The 21,221-nt window shown below is 34.4% G+C and overlaps 1 protein-coding gene across 8 annotated transcripts in view; it reads right to left on the bottom strand.

Moving 5' to 3' along the window:
* Positions 1-21,221, bottom strand: part of DMXL2 (Dmx like 2) — a 145,130-nt gene that overhangs the window by 79,188 nt on the left and 44,721 nt on the right. For 7 of the 8 annotated variants that reach the window (XM_034660977.1, XM_034660979.1, XM_019800946.2 and 4 more), the window contains exons 7-9: positions 6,370-6,548; positions 4,474-4,657; positions 1,838-2,012 (exon numbers count right to left, since the gene is read on the bottom strand). In XM_034660977.1, coding sequence (XP_034516868.1) covers positions 1,838-2,012; positions 4,474-4,657; positions 6,370-6,548 — 538 coding nt within the window. Of the gene's footprint in view, positions 1-1,837; positions 2,013-4,473; positions 4,658-6,369; positions 6,549-13,479; positions 13,601-21,221 lie in introns of those variants that run through there. The other variant, XM_034660981.1, reaches the window with a different exon arrangement.

Here is a 21,221-nt window from a genome sequence, read left to right as displayed (position 1 = left end):
TGTAAGCATGATGTGCCATGACATATGCAACTTACAGCAAAAGATTAAGAAAGAATTTCACTCACGCATGCCCACCCCATCCCCCCCACACAGGTAGAATACAGAGAGAATAAAGCAACTTTGGCAAAATGTTAACAGCTGTTGCTCAAGGTAGAAGACATGAGTGTTCACTGTAGTATTGTTCCAACCTTCCTAAATGTCTGAAACTAAAAAGCTGGGAATAAATAATGCTGAAGAAGAACATGGGAAGACAAGCAAACTTTAAGTATATTAGCAGGCTTCCTCCATTTCGGGTAACTGAAATTCACAACACAGATTAGCTCATGTAAAATAGTAAAGCTAAAAAAATTAATCCCCTAAATCCCAATTCATATTACAAATAATCCATTCAACAGAAAGCAAAAACAAAAACAAAACAAAAAACCACTGTCCTCTGCAAAAAGATATGAAAGCCTAAAGATAAAATGAACAGGATATTCTGGTGGTGTTCTGCTACTATATATCAGTGTTAAATAAAGTTCTAAGTTGTTCTTTGTTTCTAATTCCTGGATGATAGTCCTAGTTTTCTGATAAAAATAAAACAAATCATATAAAATAGGATTTGTAAATTAGGAATACTATAAAACAACACATCCCCTACTCTTGCTAAAAATGTTTCACCTACACCTTATCATGAACAACTATTCAGACTGCAAGATGCTCTAAAAGATAACAGAGAGCAGTTCTTTGATACTGAGAGACCTTTTTTTGACAACTGAGGACTATTATAGATTGGGAGTTTAAAAGAAATGACAATCAAATGCATAAAAGAAAGAATCTATATTTTAATATCAACTATATGTTAAACATATTTTCCATGTTCCTTACATACAATAACAGTATTGTGGTAATGGAGGAAACCCTTTTTATAAGAAGACACACTTGAAATATTTAGATAAGGTCATAAAATATTTAGGAAATGAAGGATAATGTTGGTCACAACTTTCAAATGGCTCAGCCAAAAATAAGGGAAGAGGAAGCAAAGACATACATACGTGGGCAGAAGGGGAGAATAAAAGCATGCAGGACAAGATACTAACAACTGGTGAATTTGGGTAAACGTTATACGGGTATTCATTGAATTATGCTTTCAGCTTTAATGTAGATTCAAAAGTATCCTGAAAAAAAGTTGAGGAGGAGTCCTACAATACAAAATTATTTGCACCTAGCAATGAATTTGGTCAAACTACATGTTATATTTACATACAGGACCTATAAATACATGATGTTAAATATTTTTACGAAATGATTTTTAAAATAGTATGTAGTAAGTTACAGTAAAAATGGATAAAATTGGTTAAAGGTGAAGGTTATTTAATAAAGATGCTGAAAGACAAGGCTAATGGCTACAAGAACATATCCAGTACTTAGACTCAAATATGTGACAGAGTACTTATCCAGATGGGACAAGCCTGTGAACCTCTTCCATTTGATTAGCATAGTGTATACAGTTAAAAAGCCAACCTTTCTAATATGTGTTGAATTTACCGCATATTATCACTAATTATATTCTATTCAAAGTTCAACTAAAGCTCTAATTTACTTAGAACCTTGCTATACACTAGACAAACAGAGATCCTCAGAAATACTTATCTTCAGTTGTTTCCTGAGAATCACATAGTCTCAATTTAAGAAATGGTACTTTATATTATATTCCTATTTGAATTAAGAAGTATTTTTAAAGGAACATGGAATAGTAACATAAAATGAAAAACAGGTTCTATAAGTAGTCCCACTTATCTATTTATTTATCTTATTTCAGCATATTTACAGGAACTAAAACTTTACTATCCTTTACCTGTGGCAGGATTGATGCTTGCTGCAATGTGGAAATGACACAGTGCATTTGCATGGTGGGAAATGTGTCTCTGAACTTCATGCGTTGCCGTCTGGTCAGGCATTAATTCGGTGTGAGTTACAAGAACAGAAGACCTTCTCTGTCCTTTTCTTAAATTTTTCAAATGGTGTATTGTCTAAAATAGAAAAATAATTGCTAAATCCAACTCTGGAAAGTCTAAAAAATGCTGATCCCAATACTTTTGAGTATTAAGGATTTTATAATTTTCCTCTCTGCAAAATCTGAATATTTTAAAGGGAAAGACCTTAACTTCAACTGAACAATTCTGACTATATTCTCCATAGTTTCTGCAAATTTTATAGTTTAAGGCAGGAGTAGTTGCTCAAAAATAACTCATTATCTATAGAAACTCCTATTAAGATTAGGAGTCCAAAGTCTAGGTTTTACAGGATAGCCCACTACTGAGATGAAATTTACTAGCCATAACAGTAAAAAAAAAATCCTAAATTTTCCTACCAGGAAGAAGAGTATTTCTCCCCAAAATTCTCACTTACAACTAAACAGTTACAGCTCAATATTATATGATCTCTATTTATAAAGAAGAAAAACAGAGTACAAAAATACAGAGTAAGGGGAATCTATGTAGGTGAGAAGAGCCATGAAAGTACTGACTTATTTTGTTTAAATTGACGTATGTCTATAGGATAAAAATTCTCCACTAGCATATCCAATGATCTGAACTATTTTAAAAAGAAAAGATCTCCACACCATAACCCCAACTCACAGCACTTCCTTATTTTGTCACTTAACCCACCCCCAATACCATGCTTTACAATAATTTCCCATTCTATTCCTTTGTTCCTCTATTCCTTTTCATATGGAAAACAGTATCAGGTCTACGGCTTGTCCTCTACCTCTGGTCTCCCTGCTACAGAGTTGCTTATTTCTTTGATAACAGGGTTAAGATGGATATATTAAAGACCTCCTGCACCACAATGCCTATAAAATTATTTTCATTCGATCTTGACATTTATCATTATTTTAAATTATCTTGGCAAGGCTGGTGTAATACTGGCTGATTGTTTTCTCCTAGTAACAAAATGTATAAATATATACAGAATTATATAGACCTTACAGTTAGGAGTTTCAGACGAAAGGATGTTAAAAAGCAAGGCAGTTTATAAATCAGACAATTAGGCTTTTTCTATTAAAAACAATTTTAACATTATTAATTAATAAGATTACTAAAAGGTAGCAAACATTTGTCAAATCACTGATTATATGTTTACTTATAACTTTTGCTTTTATCTTATGTAACAACTAGTAATTCAATTTAATACATGAAAAGCAACATATTAGGTACCACTGAGGATACAAAGATGTCTCAAAGCACTTCATCTCCAAAAGCTCATATGCAATTTGAAGATAAAATGTCACATAACTATATAAAAATGACTGTAAACATGTACTAAATTAAGTACTTTGTCTCACTAAATTTCAACAAATATTAAAACAAATTGTAACTTTAACTGTTCTGACCTCTGCTTTTAATTTCATTTATACTTTAAATTTGGGGGGGGAATGCATAAACAGTGCCCAATCACAGATAGTATAAGACTAAGCCTACTTTATATAAAACTTTTAAGGAGCACATCTTCAGCCTACCAAACCCAGAAAATAATTCTGCTTGCTGAAACAGCAAAAACATTTTGGCTATGCATCCATAAAATGTTAATGTAAAAGTATGATATAAAAACATAATTAGTAATGTAGAGAGATGTTTATAACACATCAAGTATAAAAAGCAAGTTATAAAACATTACTGCATAATATGACCTCAATCTTGTAAATAAAGAAAAAATATACATACACACATAACTGGAAGAGTTGGATTATAAATTCCATATTTTTTCTAATCTAATTTTAGAAAAAGCACATATTCTTTGTGTAGTAAGAAGTCACATGAAAAATTAAGAAAATTAGCAATCTAGGTTTGCTTTAATAAATTTCTGGTAATTTTCAAAAATGTGTTTATCTCATTTTATTCCCATAATGGACACAACAGTCTATATTATAAACAATCTAATTTCATAGGAAGCACTTTTATTTCATATATATTGCATTTAAAAATTGGAAAAATTAGTTTGCCTTCCAAATATTAAACTATGGAAATTATAAAGCAATTATATAAAAGCTGACTTGTGTCTAATATTTTAATATCTTTATTCTTAATTAAGAATCAAAATAGTCATTTTTAATTAGAACTCGCAAGTAAGATTTAATCCTCATGAAACAAAAGCAAAACATTTTTAATTACAACTAGTTTCAGGGTCCTTTATGTGTTTTACTAATCAAAGCTGATTATTCCTATAGATTTTCATATTTGACACACAAAATGAAAAAATTAAAATTATACTATTTACCTAGACTACATGTCTGAGATCATTACTATTGTATTTGGCTTCTGAGTGGCATAAAATGAGTAGTCTTACAAGCATAAAACAAATTAGTGAGAATTACTTGCTACTAATTTCATCATTATATGTACCAGGTGCACTATGTGCATCTTAACTTATAAATTCCCACCAAACTCACATATCTTCAAAATTTATTTACCATTTTAAATAATATAGTACCTCAAGAGCATGTTGTATTCTGTCCTTGTGTCTTCCAGCCTGAGTGAGGTGACTGGCAACACTAGAAGTGGTCGTCTCACAGATCTGCTCCCCCAAAAGGCAATCTTCTGGTAATACGGTTTCTGCCCAGAGTCGGCAGACGCCATCATGGCATGAAGTTAATAACACATTACAGACAGAACCTCTAATGACAAAGAGAAATAAACAAAAATTACTATGAATGTCAGTGCCACTGATTAATTAAAGACTATTAATATTTTGTTCTTCACGTATAAAAACAGCATCAGGTACAACTAACAGTATGACCGAGGGTAGTTATTTTTCCAGTAACGTTAAGAGATTTGATTTATACCAGCTGTTTCACACTCTCCCCAAACCCCGTTTACTACCTGTTCATACTTACAAGGGCAGGCTCAGTGAAGGGCCCAATCAGTTGCCATAAAATAGAACAACCTATCTGTCCCTGGCACTTTGATTCATTAAAATCATGCCTTGAACGGCTCAGTTAAATGACAGTATATGCTTCCAATGCTTAGAAATTACAGTATATGGAGAAAGAGGTCGATCAAAGAGCTTGAAATCATACACAGTATCACTATGAACATGAACACCATAAAAACTAGGAAATGGTCTTGACAAAGGAAACAGAAATTTATGCCCGATCACACACATACTGCTTGAAAACTAGGCTCTGTGGGAATATTAGCATCTTCTAAACAAACTAAAGAGCAAAAGAAAACCTAATCATTGCAAATTACAAAATCACCTTAATAAAAATTCATAAATACAATTAAACTGCATGGCTTATGGCAGTACTTGTGTCATCCTGTATCTTCCTCCTTATAATCTAAAAGATTATAAACAGGTAAACAAATGAGTATCTTCAAAATAAAACTGCAAGAATATAATCTCAAACTATAAGTCAATTTCCATTAAGTTAAAATAAGCAAAAATGTTACAGCATCAAGCAGCTGATGACTTAACACTCATTATAAAAGAAAAAAATCATTCTCCCTTTAAAAAAAAAAAAAGCTTACATGGAATCCGACTCAAAGTATTTTGCAAATGTTTTCAATAGATGCAAATAATTTAAGCAGAATAAACTTCTTATTCAGATTCTAAAAATGAATGAATTTCCCATTTACTGAGTACCTCTATAACGTGTGCTGTATTTCCTATCAGGTGTGAACAGTTCACACATGAAATAGCCTCTCAAAAATAAATACATATTTCTAAGCAAGTTTTTTTTACAACTATATATATGATATAGGACTCATTGGTATGAGATGTTCTGTAGTTTGTTCAATCTTCTAAATACTTTTAAGAGATGCTGGACAATGAGGAAAAACTTGTAACAATAAATTCTTTGAGAAGGTTCTGTTGATGGCCCTTAGTTAAAAAAAACCTGACGACTTGATTCACTGTGTTTGATATGCTTTCCCACCACGCGTATCATTGATAGTTTATTACTATGCTTTATTTTCCTTCAGTGTGTGCTTTCCTGTTACTTGCAAACACTTCCTTCCTGGAATCTTTTACTGCTGCTGCTACTACTAACACATACTAACACATCAGCTAACACAGCCTAAGCCCATACTATGTGCAAAGGCCTGCAGGAAATATTTACACGCAGTAGTGTAGTAAGTCTCACTACAGCTCTCGGACGTAGGTACTATTACCTAAGAAAAGAAAACTGAGGCATAGAGAGCTTAAGAAATTTAGGCAAAAGCTCACAAAGTGAGTAACAACAGCAGGATCTGAATTCAGGCAGTTAACACCCAGAGCCTATGCTCTTCACATTTCCACCAAGTCAACGCACTAAAAAGACTTTTGCTTTCATTATTTTTACAAATATATAAGTAAACAAACCAACGTTATAGGACACATTTGTCTAACCTGGGCATATACTTGCTAGTTTTACGCCATGAGAAACCTGCCACAGCTCGGGGATGTGCCAAATAAACAAAGGAAAATTGGGTAGACGCCTGTCTCCTTTTCACTTCATGATGATCCTGAGGTATAATTGAGGATTTCCAGCCAGTCATAGGATACCAGACTTTCAAAAGACAATCATCCTGCAAAAACATACAGGTCAATATAAAATTAATCTGAACATACACAATTCAAAATGTGATTTAGAGAACCTTCAAAAATTAAGCTATCTGAAAAACTAACATGTGGCTTTATATAGCACAAACTCAAGTGTAAAATGTTTATTACCCTAAAGAATACTACTCTTGAAAAATAAATGCTTTCTCATTATCAATCTCCTCTGCATAATGGTGGTTTTCAAATAGTGACTGAAGCCAAATTCCCTCCTTTAAACATGTAGGGGTCACTGTAGAGAAGACTCTGAAACCAGATGCCCTTGGATAAAATAAGAAATAGGCCATGTTATTAGTCACTGTTAACATTCTCTCCTTTTTTGAAGATATCTGTAAGGGTGAAATCGATCCTTTTAAAATATGAACTGCTTCTTAGACTCTATGTCAGGAATCGGCAAACTTTCCCTGTGAAAGGCCAGACAGTATGAAAGTTATTAGGCTTTGTGGACCGAGTAGTCTCTGACACAGATTCTCCTCGGTTTTTTTTTTTTCTTACAACCTTTTAAGAACGTAAAAACCATTGTTTTCTGATCCCCACTCTAAATGAAGTGAAGGCACTTAGGTAGTAGTCAGGAATCACCTCCATGTCCACTTAAATAAGATACTTACAAGTATAACAATAGGCACTGACTTTATCATTTTACTCAGTTCGAAGAATTTTGTTAAAGGCCAAAATAGGGGCACCTGGGTGGCTCAGTCAGTTAAGCATCTGCCTTTGGCTCAGGTCATGATCCCAGGGTCCTGGGATCAAGTCCCCTGCATTGGGCTACCTGCTCAGCAGGGAGCCTGCTTCTCCCTCTGCCTCTGCCCCTATCCCTGCTCATGTTCCCTCTCTCTCTGACAAATAAATAAAATCTTAAAAAAAAAAAAAGGCCAAAATAATTTTATCTTATTTAACAGAAAGCATCTACTTTGTAGTGGTTTATCCTCAGAAGTGAAGAGAGTCTTGAGGGAAATAATAAAATGATACCATTCATGCAAAAAATCTCACTCTATGAAACAATGGAACTATGTATTCCTGGAAAGTGCATGTAGGATCAAATACTATCATCTAGACTAGACAAACATTTCTGTTTTTTACCATCTTGGTACTCATTTTCAATTTATACTGCATAATGTATGCTTCCACTAAGGTCTCATTTATTTGGATATTTGACTTATACAGCAAGTCTCTTTAAGTGCTTAGTCTGAGACAACCACTTAACAATGTACTAGTTGCTTTCCTCCAAGTACCTTCTTCAACTTAGCATCATTTTCACCTAACCAAATTTAGTGTACAACCTACAGTAGTGGTTTCAGGCCACATACCAAAAAACGACAGAGGCATCTCAGAGCCCCCTCAGCATTCATAAAGAAAAGGCAGAGTGCCTCCATGAACAGGTGGGAGGGAAGGGCATTCTAGCACCTTTCTCCCATTCCACCAGTAGCCCCTCACTCAACTGGAGCAGTCCCATTTTCATCTGTTACTGCCTAAACTAAAACCACACAAAAGTGAATTAGAAATCGTTAACAGCAAGATAGCTATAAAATTTCCAAATTAGAAAAAAAGAAGTAAAATTGTCTTTATTCACAAAATCCTAAAGAATCTACACAAAAAAAGAAAAGACTTACACCTGATAACAAGATCATAAGACTAAAGATCAAAACTCAAACAGCAATTCTCTTTCTACATGTTAGCAATAACTGGAAATGTAATTTGCTTAAATACCTTTTACGTTAGGAAGATAACAAATTAGGTATAAGACATGTGCGCTAAAAACTACAAAACACTGCTAAGAGAAAGAAAACCTAAATAAAAAGAGAACATACCACCTTCAGGGATCTGAAATATAAATGTTACTGATCCAATTCTTCCCAAACTGATCTATAGAGATTTAATGTGAACACAGCCAAAATCACAGCAAGTTTTTTGGTAGAAATTGACGGCCTTATTCTAAAATTTGTAAGACATCAAAGAAACAATACCACAAAAAAAATTTTTTTAAGATTTTATTTATTTATTTATTTATTTGAGAGAGAGAGCATGAGTGAGCGAGAGGAGGAAAAGAGGGAGAGGGACAAGCAGACTCCATGCTGGGCAGGGAGCCCAATGTGGGGCTCAATCCCACGACTCTGAGAACATAACCTGAACCAAAAATCAACTCGGACACTCAACCGACTGAGGCACCCAGGCACTCCCACCAAAAATATTTTTAAAGAAAAAACAAAGTTAGAGGACTTACCCCACCCAATTTCAAAACTTACTATAAAGTTATAGAAAGTAGGAAAGATGGTGTCCTGAGTGGACCTCCTCTGACAGACATGCCAAAGCAACAACTACATGTACAGCAACTCTAAAAACAACTTGAGAACTTCTGCAGCTAATCGTAGAGAAGGTCACAATGAAAAGTGAAGGAAGGACAGAGACTTGACTGGAAAGAAATGACTTTGAAGAAATAATAACTGAAAACCTCCCTGACCTGGTGAACGAAAACAGATATCCAGACCCAGGAAGCAAAGAAAGTCCCAAACAAGATGAACCCAAGGAGGCCCACACCAAGACACATAACAATTAAAATGGAAAAATTAAAGATAAAGAGAGAATCATAAAAGCAGCAAAGAAAAACAGCTGCATACAAGAGAAACCCCATAAGGTTATCAGCTGCTTATTTAGCATAAACTTTGCAGGCCAGAAGAAAGTGGCATGATATATTCAGAGTGGTGAAAGGAAAAAAACCTACGACCAAGAATACTCTATCAGGCAAGGTTATTCAGAATTAAAGGAGAGATAAAGGTTTCCCAGACAAACAAAAGTTAAAAAAGAGTTCATCACCACTGAACTGGCCTCACAATACTGAGAAAACTTCAATGGAAAGAAAAGGCTATAATTAGAAGACAGAAAATTATAGTGGTGCCTGGGTGGCTCAGCCAATTAAGCATCTGACTCTTGGTTTCAGCTCAGGTCATGATCTCAGGGTCGTGAGATTGAGCCCCATGTCAGGTTCCATGCTGGGCGTGGAGCCTGCCTGGGTTTCTCTCTCTCCTTCTCCCTTGCACCCCCTTCACATGATCTCTCTCTCAAAGAAAAAATAAAAACAAAAACTAAAACTAAAAACCATAACAAGACAAAAAAGAACATTATATAATAATAAAGGTTTCAGTCCAACAAGAGGATATAACAATTGTAAATATCAATGCACCCAATATAGGAGCACTAAATATATAAGGCAAATATTAACAGACATAAATGGAGGAATCGACAATAATACAATAATAGTAGAGGACTTAAATACCCCACTTGCATTAATGAATAGGTCATCCAGAAAGAAAATCAATAAGGAAACAGTGGCTTTGAACAACACATTGACCAGATGGACTTAACAGATATATACAGAACATTCCACCCAAAAACAGCAAAATACACATTCTTTTCAAGTACACAGGGAACATTCTCTAGGATACATCACGTTAGGCCACAAAACAAATTTTTAAATAAATCTGAGAAGACTGAAATCATATCAAGCATCTTTTCTGACCACAACAGTATGAACTAGAAATCAATTACCAAAAAAACCCCCAAAAAACAAAAAAAAACCTGGGGGAGGGGGAACATATGAAGACAAAACAACAGGCTACTAAACAACCAATGGGTCAATGAAAAATCAAAGAGGAAATAAAAAAAAATACATGTAGACAAATGAAAATGAAAAACAATGGTCCAAAATCTGCTGGATGACCCAAAAGTAGTTCTAAGAGGGAAGTCTGAGAGATACAAGTGTACCTCAAGAAACAATCAAAATCTCTTAAACTTACAACTAAAGAAACTAGAAAAAGAACAAAGCCCAAAATGAGGAGAAGAAAAGAAATAATAAAGATCAGAGCATAAACAAATGAAATAGAGACTAAAAAAGAATGGAAAAGATCAACTGAGGCTAAGAGCTGGTTCTTTGAAAAGATAAACTTATTAAGCCTTTAGCCAGGCTAATCAAGAAAAAAAGACAAAGGACATAAAATCAGAAATGAAAAAGAAATTAATGTCAACAAATTAAACAACCTAGAAAAAAATGGATAAATTCCTAGAAACATCAACCTCCTAAGACTGAATCATGAAGAAATAAAAAATCTGAACAGACCAATTACTAGTAATGAAGTTGAACTGGTAATCAAAAAACTCCCAATAAACAAAAGTCCAGTGCCAGATGGCTTCACGGGTGAATTCTACCAAATACTTAATACTTCTCAAAGTATTCTAAAAAATAGGACAGGGAGAAATCCTTCCGAAATCATTCTATGAAGCCAGTATTACCCTGATACCAAAACCAGACAAAGACACACACACACACACACACACACACACACACTCTCACTCACATAGAAAATTACAAAAATAAAATAAAGTTATACAACTCTGGGGAAAAAAGTTACAGAGCAGTAACCCTGATGAACATAGATGAAAAATCCTCAATAAAATCTTAGCAAACCAATTTAAAAACAAATTAAAAGGATCATTCACCAAAATCAAGTAGGATTTATTGCAGGGATACAAGGATGGTTCAATTTATGCAAATTAATCAACGTGATACATTACATTAGCAAAATGAAGGATAAAATTCCTAAGATCATCTCAATAGATGCAGAGAAAGCATTTGACAAATATCCATTCTTGATAAAAATTCTAAACGAAGTGGTATAGAGGGAACATACATTATAAAAGCCATATATGACAAACCCACAGTTAACATCATACTCAACGGTAAAAAGCTAAAAGCTTTCCCCTAAGATCAGAAACAAAACAAAAATGCCCACTCTCACCATTATTAGTCAGCATAGTACTGGAAGTCCTAACTACAAAAAGAAAGAAAAGGCATTTTGACGTAAATGTCACTATTTGCAGATGATACATTACATATAAAAAACCCTAAAGACTCCACCAAAAAACTATTAGAATAAATGAATTCAGTAAAGCTGGAGAATACAAAACCAATATCCAGAATCTGTTGCATTTCTATACACTAATAACAAAATAGCAGAAAGAGAAACTGAGAAAATAATCCCATTTACAACTGCATCAAAAAGAATAAAGTACCTAGGAATAAATTAACCAAAAAGGTGAAAGACCTGCACACTGAAAACTATAAGACTGTGATGAAAGAAATCAAAGAAGGTACAAACAAATGGAAAGATACACCATGTTCATGGATTGGAAGAATACTGTTAAAATGTCTACACTACCCAAACCAATCTAAATTCAATGCAATCCTTATCAAAATACCAATGGTATTTTTCACTGAATTAGAACAAAAAATCCTAAAATTTATATGGAACCACAAAAGACTCTGAATACCCAAAGCAATCTTAAGAAAGTCTATAAATCTGTCAAGGCTCACTGAACTTAAAATACACATTTTATTGAAATAAAATATATATTAAAGTGTATATCAAGTGTATTAATAATATATTTATTAATATAGTGTATTAATATAAAATATATTAATATGGTTAATATACTATATTAATATAGTTAATTATATATTAATATATTTTACATAATTATAGAAGATATAATTATCTATATAGAATTAACATATTAGTTATATATAGTTAATATATACATAGTTATATAATTAATATAGTTAATATGGCATATGAATATAGTGTATTGAGTATATTTATATAAAATATATTAGGTGTATATTATAATATACACTTAAAATATACATTTTATTTTATTTCAATTATATTTTGATAAAGTTAATTGTAAAAAGGAAGCAACAGGACAAGATATATGTACCAGGATGTTCATTTTTAATAGCAATAGAAAAATAAGAACCACTTAATGTTCATTAATAGTTATCTGATTAAGTTAAAATATAGTACATTTAGTAAAAATTATGCCACCTTTAAAAAGAATACATATACATGTGTATTGACAAAGCAATCTACTACATTAAATGAAAAAAACCAATTTAAAGAATATGACCTAATTTGAGTATGTGTGCATATGTGTGTGGTCTACAAAGACATCAGAAAGTGTGGAAAAATATATATTGAACAGAAAACAGTGACCTTTTTTATTGAAGGTAGGACTATTTGGCAGGGGATTTTCATTTTCTCTGCATGTTTTTTTATAATAAATACATATCATGCTTAAAAAGTAAAGATATTTCTATTTTAAAGAACAAAAAAGGTTAAGAAGCCAATCCTTAAATAACCAAAACAATGAATCTAGGAACAGAGAAGTGCTTTCAAGAGGAAGAAATCTTCTGGAAACATTCTGTAGGCTTCTCCTTTCCTTCCTGCCAAAATCACCCTCCTCAAAAATTCTTATCTGAGCCCTAAAAAAAAAAAAAGTTTTTACTCAAAAGCATAAGCCTCTATTTAAAAAAAAAAAGTTTCTGAAGAAAATAGTATTTTATTTTTTAACTTTTTTAAGATTTTATTTCTTTATTTTAAAGAGAGAGAGAGAATGCAAACAGGGAGAGGAGGAGAGGGGGAGGGAGAGGAAGGGGGAAAGAATCTCAAAGAATCTCAAGCAGACTCCACACAGAGTGCAGAGCCCAATGCAGGGCTTGATCTCAGGACCCTGAGATGATGATCTGAGCTGAAACCAAGACTCAGACACTTAACCAACTGAGCCACCCAAGCACCCCAAGAAAATAGTATTTTAAATCATTTTCAAATTTTACAAAATAACCAACTGTTACAGAAAGTGTTCAGATATAAACTTTATAAACAAACAATTCAAATAAATACAGCAAGCAAACTGAAGAAAACAATTCTTGAGTTGAAGATGTAATCGGGTATACCTTGTGGGGGGAAAAGGCTCTTTAATAAGTAAGACTTTAAAGCTTAGATAAAAAGTTAAAATACTACTAAGCCCAAGAAATTTTAATTTAACACACTCATAAAAAGTAGATCTTACCAGCAAAAGTGCTCAACGAACTGAAATATTAAAAATCCTGAAGGTAACTGAATTTGAGTCCATCAACACCTGAACTGAAGTCCTGTCATCTGTAGCAGAGGCGGTGGAAAATGCCTTCTAGTGGTAGATCACACAGTTGCCATCTGTTTCATCAAGTCAGACAGACTTGGCTTTATTAACAGAAGCAGAACAGACTGTGGCGGGGGGTGGAGGGAATGCCAACATTACAAAGTTATTTTCTGTTCTTTTTTCAAGAAGATCCTAATTAGATGTAGTATCTTCTCAAAAATGTGAGGAAATAAGCTTTTTAAACCCGTGATGCATTTTATTAACCTCCAAAGTATCCTTACCAATAAGGCATTCTTATCTTTCCATCTGAATTACAGAACACTTAGCTCTTAGACGAATTGAAGAATTTAATGCAAGGAAAACATGACTAATACTTGGGGGAAAATAATACTCAATTGCTAGAGCTACTGTAATAAAAATTCAAAGAAAAGATATTGAGCATTATGAAACACGCAAATAGAACCGCCTTCAAGGAGCTTAAAATCCACATGTACCATTTAAGAAGATGTGCTTTTAGTCTTATTACTCAGTTGTGTTTGAAGTACAAAGACATCTTTTGGATTCATCAGAGATGAGAGTTCAAATTCAGTAGATGTTCAAACAATGAATACTAATTACTTTACATGGGTTGGTAATAGTTTTTAATGTACCACATGACCCTGTCAAAAGACCATACATCCTTAAGCAGTCTCAAAGTTCAGCCAGTTGTGACACATAGCTGAGGCAAATATAACACACTGAATAAGCAAAGAGAGATAATCAGACACATTAAGATTATATGAGGGACTATTCCAAAAAAATAAAAGATGAAGGAAAATTCATTCTTATGAAGTCAGCATTACCCTGACACCAAATCCAGATAAAGACACTACAAAAAAAGAAAACTACAGACCAATATCTCTGATGAACACAGATGTAAAAATCCTCAACAAAAATATTAGCAAACTGAATCCAAGAATACATCTTAAAAGTCATTCACCCCAATTAAGTGGGATTTATCCCAGGGATGCAAAGGTGGTTCAACATTCACAAATCAATCAATGTGATACATCACATTAATGAGAGAGGATAAAAACCATATGATAATCTCAACAGATGCACAAAAAGCACTTGACAAAGTACAATATCCATTCACAATAAAAACCTTCAACAAAGTCTGGAGGGAACACACCTCAACAAAATGAAGGCTGTATATGAAAAACCCACAGCTAACATCATACTCAATGGTGAAAAACTGAGAGATCTTCCTCTAAGACAGGGAACAAGACAAGGATGTCCACTCACTTTTATTCAACATAATACTGTAAGTCCTAGCCACAGCAATCAGACAAGAAAAAGAAATAAAAGGTATCCAAATTGGTAAGAAAGAAGTAAAATTCTCACTATTTGCAGATGACATGAGACTATCTACAGAAAACCCTAAAGAATCTACCAAAAAACTACAAGAACTGATAAATGGATTCAGCAAAATCACAGTATATAAAATTAATATACAGAAATCTGTTGCATTCCCATACACTAATAATGAGGCAGCAGAAAAAGAAAGCAGAAAATAACCCCATTTACAATTGCACCAAAAAGAATAAAATACTTACGAATAAACTTATCCAAGGAGGTGAAGTACCTATACCCTGAAAATTATAAAACACTGATAGGGACACCTGGGTGGCTCAGTTTAGCGTCTGCCTTAGGCTCAGGTCGTGATTCCAGGGTCCTGGGATTGAATCCTGCATCGGGCTCCTTGCTCAGTGGGGAGCCTGCTTCTCCCTGCTTGTGCTCTCTCTCTGACAAATAAATAAAATCTTTAAAAAAACAAGAACAAATAACACTGATAAAAAAAATCTGAAGGTGACACAAACAAATGGAAAGATATTTCATGCTCATGGATTGGAAGAATTAATGTTAAAATGTTGATAGTGCCCAAAACAATCTACAGATTTAATGCAATCCCTATCAAAATACATTTTTCACAGAACCAGAACATATAATCCTAACACCTGCATGGAACCACAAAAAGACCCTGAATAAAAAAAGCAATCTTGAAAGAGAAGAAGAAAGCTGGAGGTACTGCAATCCCAGATTTCAAGACAAACTACTAAGGTGTAGTAATCAAAACAGTATGGTACTGGCACAAAAACAGACACATAGATCAATGGAACAAAATGGAGAGTCCAGAAATAAACCCATGCTTACACGGTCAATTAATCTATGACAAAGGACGAAAGAATATACAATGGAATAAAAACCATCTCCTCAACAAACAGTGCTAGAAAATCTGGACAGCTACATGAAAAGGAATAAAACTAGACTGCTTTCTTGCACCATACACAAAAATAAACTCAGAATGGATTAAAGACCTAAATGTGAGACCTGAAACCATAAAACTCCTGAAAGAAAACACAGGCAGCAATTTCTTTGACATCCACCATAGAAACACTTTCTATGTCTCCTGAGGCAAAGGAAACAAAAGCAAAAATTAAACTATTAGAACTATAACAAAATAGAAAGCTTTTGCACAGTGAAGGAAACCATCAACAAACAAAAAAGGCAACCTACCGAATGATATATGCAAATGACAGATCTGATAAGGGGTTAATATCCAAAACGTATAAGGAACTTATAAACTCAACACACACAAAAAAACAAATAATCCAACTAAAAAAATGGGCAGAGGACGTGCCAGATGCATTTTTCCAAAGATGACATACAGATGGCCAATAGACACATGAAAAAATGTTCATCACTAATGATCAGGAAATGCAAATCAAAACCACAAAGAGATATCACTTTACACCTGTCAGAATGGCTAAAATCAAAAACACAAGACATAACAATTGTTGGTAAGGATGTGGAGAAAAAGGAACTCTTGTGCACTGTTGGTAGGAATGCATATTGGTACAGCCACTCTGGAGAATAGTATACAGGTTCCTCAAAAAATTAAAAATAGAATTACCATATAATCCAGTAATTCCACTGATGGGCACTTACCCAAAGAAAAGAAAAACACTAATTCAAACACATATATTATATGCATCCCTATATTTATTGCAGCATTATTTAGAATCACCAAGACACAGAAGCAACCTAAATGTCCACCAACAGATGAATGGATAAAGATGTGGTGTACACACATACACACATAGGAATATTACTTACCATAAAAAAGAGTAAAATTTTGACATTTGCAAGAACACAGATGGACCTAGAGGGTATAATGCTAAGTGAAATAAGTCAGTCAGAGAAAGACACATACCATATGATTTCACTCATATCCGGAATTTAAGAAACAAAACAAAGAAAAAAGAGAAAAACAAAACAAAACAAAAGATTCTTAAATATAGAGAACAAACTGGTGGTTGCCAGAGGGGAGGTGAGTGGGGGGATAAGTGTAACAGGTAAAGGAAATTACGAGTATCATTACTGAATGATGAGCACTGAATAATGTACAGAATTGCTGAATCAGTACACTGTACACCTGAAACTAATGCGACACTGTGTGTTAATAATACTTCACTAAAAAAAGAATATATGAAGGAAATCAACTACAAGAAGAGAAGAAGCTACAAAACAATCCTTTCTATAAATAATTTTAACAGCTTATTTGTCTCATTTAGAGAAGCGTAGGCATCTTGAAATTCGTATTAATGTACTATTCTTAATTCAATTCAATTACATGCGTTTTAAAATATATTTTATAAGAATTATATTTCATTTGATCATGTCCAGATACAGATTGTTAAACAGCTAAATTTTACTCTGAGAAAATTCAATGGATTTCAAACTGTTTCAGACTTAAAATTAGTCTGTAACTTACGAATGGGTTATGAGGTGCTATTAACTGCTTATATACTACAGAACGGTCACATGATTCATTCACATAAACATTTAGTGAATGCAGGCATGCACTGTATAACTGCTGGGGATATAGTTGGGACCAGGGAAGGAAGAGATAGAGACAACAAAATATACTTCCTAGTTGCACAGAGCTTATACCCTAGAATAGAAGACAACAGCAAATAAAGATACAAATTATTGTTTTAACACAATCATGATAAACACTACAAATGAAAAAGCATGCTGTCAGAGTATTTCCTTGGGAGGTCTGACCTTGCCTGGAAGGTTTCCTTAAAAAAGTGGTATTTAAACTGAGACCTGAAAGATACACAGAAGATGGCCATTGAAAGAATAGAGAAAGATACTTCCCTAGAGAGCACACAAAGGCTTAAAGCAATCAAGAGTCTGGCATGATATTCAAGGCTCTAAAAAGCCATCAGTGTGATAGGTGTTAAAGTGGGAGCAAGCTGGGGGTACACTGTGCAATATCCTACAGCCTTGCCATGGTAAGAATTGTGGTCTTTATCCTAGAAGCAACAGGAGTCATGAAAACTTTATGAAAGTAATACATTTGGGGGACCCTGGCCGCTGGGAAAACACAGGATTAGAGGGCAGTTTCAGACGCCTATAAGGTTCCAGAGGCAAGAAAATGCTAACTTGGCTTAGAGGCAGTGGGGGAACAGAAAAATGGACTTTACCCCTAAAGACCTCAACTTCTTTCTATGATCTCAAAGATGGCTAGAATCCTATGATTCTAAAAGTGTGTAAGTTTATATGTTGATTTATGCACATACAGGTAGGCCCATTCTTTCTATCATATCTAAACTGTCTTCCCCATGTTATAGGTCATTTGACATAATTAACTGTTGCCTCCTTCCTGAATTTTTTTTTTTCCTTCTGATTTCTCTAGTGTCACATTCTCCTGTTTTCCATCTATCTTACTGGCCATTCCTTCTCAGGGGATTCTCCCCATTTTTTCCTCCACTTCTTAATGTTTGAGGATTCTGGGATTTCATCCTAAACTTCATTCCCTTCTCCAGCATACATTTTCTTCCTAGTTAATTTCACCCAGCCCCATAACTTAAACACCATCTTTTTTTTTGCTTAATGAATTCAAACTTGGAATCCTTAACTCTGACCTCTCCAGGAAACTCCTATCTTACTCTATGGGATATCTTAACCAAAATGCATACTTTGATCTAGCCACTAGACTCCAGCATTCTGCTGTATTTTAACAAGCCCTGCTAATTTCCATCCCAGAGCATTTATATTTAGTGTCCCATTGGCCAAAAATACCCTTTCTTCTGAACTTCAAACAGTTGACCCCTTCCAATTACTCAGTTCTCAGTTTAAAGTTACTTCCCCAGAATAGCATTCTTTAAAGATCATCCACTCTAACAGACACCAAGTCACCCTACCACATCATCCTAATTATCTGGATAGCATTTATTAATACATGATTCTTTTGTCTTTCCTCACTACAAGTTAAGTTGCATGCACACAGCAATCTTGTCTATCCTCTTCAACACGAGACTCTCAACACATAGAACAGCGCAGGGTGTGTGGTGTTCAAAAAAATATATGCTAAACACGTGAAGGTCGTTAATTTCAAATAAAATTTAAATTAGTCCTTCTTCAAAACTGCACTATGAAACAGAGAAAGACAAATTTTATATATATATGCATATATAAAATATACATAAAGGGAGAGAGAGTCTATCATGATGTGAATACAACTATGAAAAGATTCTTGCATGCTTTGCAAATATGAATTACTGGAATTCTGAAGTGCCTTTTCTTTGATAAATTTTCTATGATAAAAGGTACATTAGACAATATATATGTCAAAATACATGTTTTGGGGCGCCTGGGTGGCACAGCGGTTAAGCGTCTGCCTTTGGCTCAGGGCGTGATCCCGGCATTCTGGGATCGAGCCCCACATCAGGCTCCTCTGCTATGAGCCTGCTTCTTCCTCTCCCACTCCCCCTGCTTGTGTTCCCTCTCTCACTGGCTGTCTCTATCTCTGTCGAATAAATAAAAATAAAATCTTTAAAAAAAAAATACATGTTTTAAGGAAGACCTGACTGTATACAATAGTGCCATTAATTTTTTTTTGAAAGAGGATAGTAGGAAAACATGCTCTGAATGCAGCATAGGATGCACAACAATGCCCAAGCTGATGTCAGGGCAACGACTGACCGGGAATATGATACAGCTGCATTCCAGTATGAACTAGAGTAGCTCTCTGATCACACTGAATTGGTCCTATATTAAATCATCACAGCCTCACCTATGATAGATTCATTGAATCAAAGGAATGACTAACCTTACTAATCATCTGTGAGAAATAGGAGTAACAAAAAGAACAAATCTGTGAGTATGGAAGGTTTTTTCATAGTCAAGTTTTAGGAGAAGTGGGATGCTAGTTTTTAAAGATCAAAGCTTTTTAAAAGTGACTGCCTAGTTTTAGAGATCAAAGGCAAGAATTATATTATTTTTTTCAATTATTTTGCCTGTGATTTGGTAAGTTTTCCTTTTATTAACCACGCTTTCCAGACATTATGGAAAATTCTACTTGCATCTCTACATTCTACCCAGAAATAGTAAATATTAGGGTTTTTTAAATTTGTAGGTGATTTAATTGGCTTATCAAGTTTTTCAGTGTTTGTTTTTAAAACCTACTTTAATTTTTTCATTCTAATTTATTTACCATTATTTATCTTCCCCCATTAGCCTTTGGTTCCTTACAATCTACCCTGCCAAATCATTTAGATAACTCTGTTATCTGTGGGGGGGAAGAAGAGGAGGAAGGAGAAGCAGAGGGGAGAAGTAAAAAGTAGGGAAAGGGAGAGAGAAAGCCCAAATGGCAAGGAACTGCTGGCAGCCTCTAGGGCCTGAAGGAGGCCTTCAACCAAGAGTCAGGAAAAGGCCAAGCCCTCAGTCACAGAGCCTCAAAAAAATAAATTCTGCCAACACCCTGAGTGAGCTTGGAAAAGGATTCTGCCCTAGTCAAGTCTCCAGGTGAGAATTCAGTCCAGCTGGTGCCTTTAGAGTCCCAGACCAGAGCACCTATCCAAGCCACGCCCAGACACCTAACCCCCAGAAGCTATGATAGTAAATGTGTGGTTTTGAGCTGCTGTCTGTGGTCATTTGTTATGCAATAACAGAAAACTAGTACAGACTCCTAGTGATAAGTGGTAGGAGCCAAATAAGACAGGAAAGGGGAATAAAAAGTATAGTGGGAGGTGGGATACAATTTTTAAAAAGGTGCTTAAGAAGCACCTCACTGAGAAGGTGACATTGAAGACATTAAAGGGAAAAGCCATGCAGGTCTCTGGGGGAATGAGTTTCTGGGGGGAGGGAAAAACAAGTGCAAAAGCTATTTTTAGAAAAAATCACAATGGTATATGGCTAAAGTCAGGTTTCCAAGGAGGAGACTAACAGGAGATAAGATCAAAGAAGTGACGGGAGATGTAGTAAGCATGGGGCAGACCTGGGAAACTGCCATAAAGCTTGTTTTTTTAATGAATGAAATGGGAAGCCTTTTGACAGTTTTGAACAGAGGAGTGACATTATCTGACGTACACTTTGAAAAGATCACTCTAGCCACTGGTTTGAAAATACACCGTACAAGAGCACAGCACAAGTTGGGAGAACCAATTAAGAATTTAATACAATAATACAAGTAATAAGTGATGGAGGTTTCAAATAGATTATAACAATGTAGGTGATACAGAAGTGAGCAGACTGTGGATGTATTTTGAAGGTAGTGCCATCAGGGGAGTAGGGGGCAGGGGGTAGAGATGAGTAGTTCCATTTTAGACATGTTTACTTGAAGG

This window comes from Ailuropoda melanoleuca, chromosome 5 (genome assembly GCF_002007445.2).
Source record: "Ailuropoda melanoleuca isolate Jingjing chromosome 5, ASM200744v2, whole genome shotgun sequence".
Classification (NCBI taxonomy): domain Eukaryota; kingdom Metazoa; phylum Chordata; class Mammalia; order Carnivora; family Ursidae; genus Ailuropoda; species Ailuropoda melanoleuca.
This window is presented reverse-complemented; position numbering and strand designations above follow the sequence as displayed.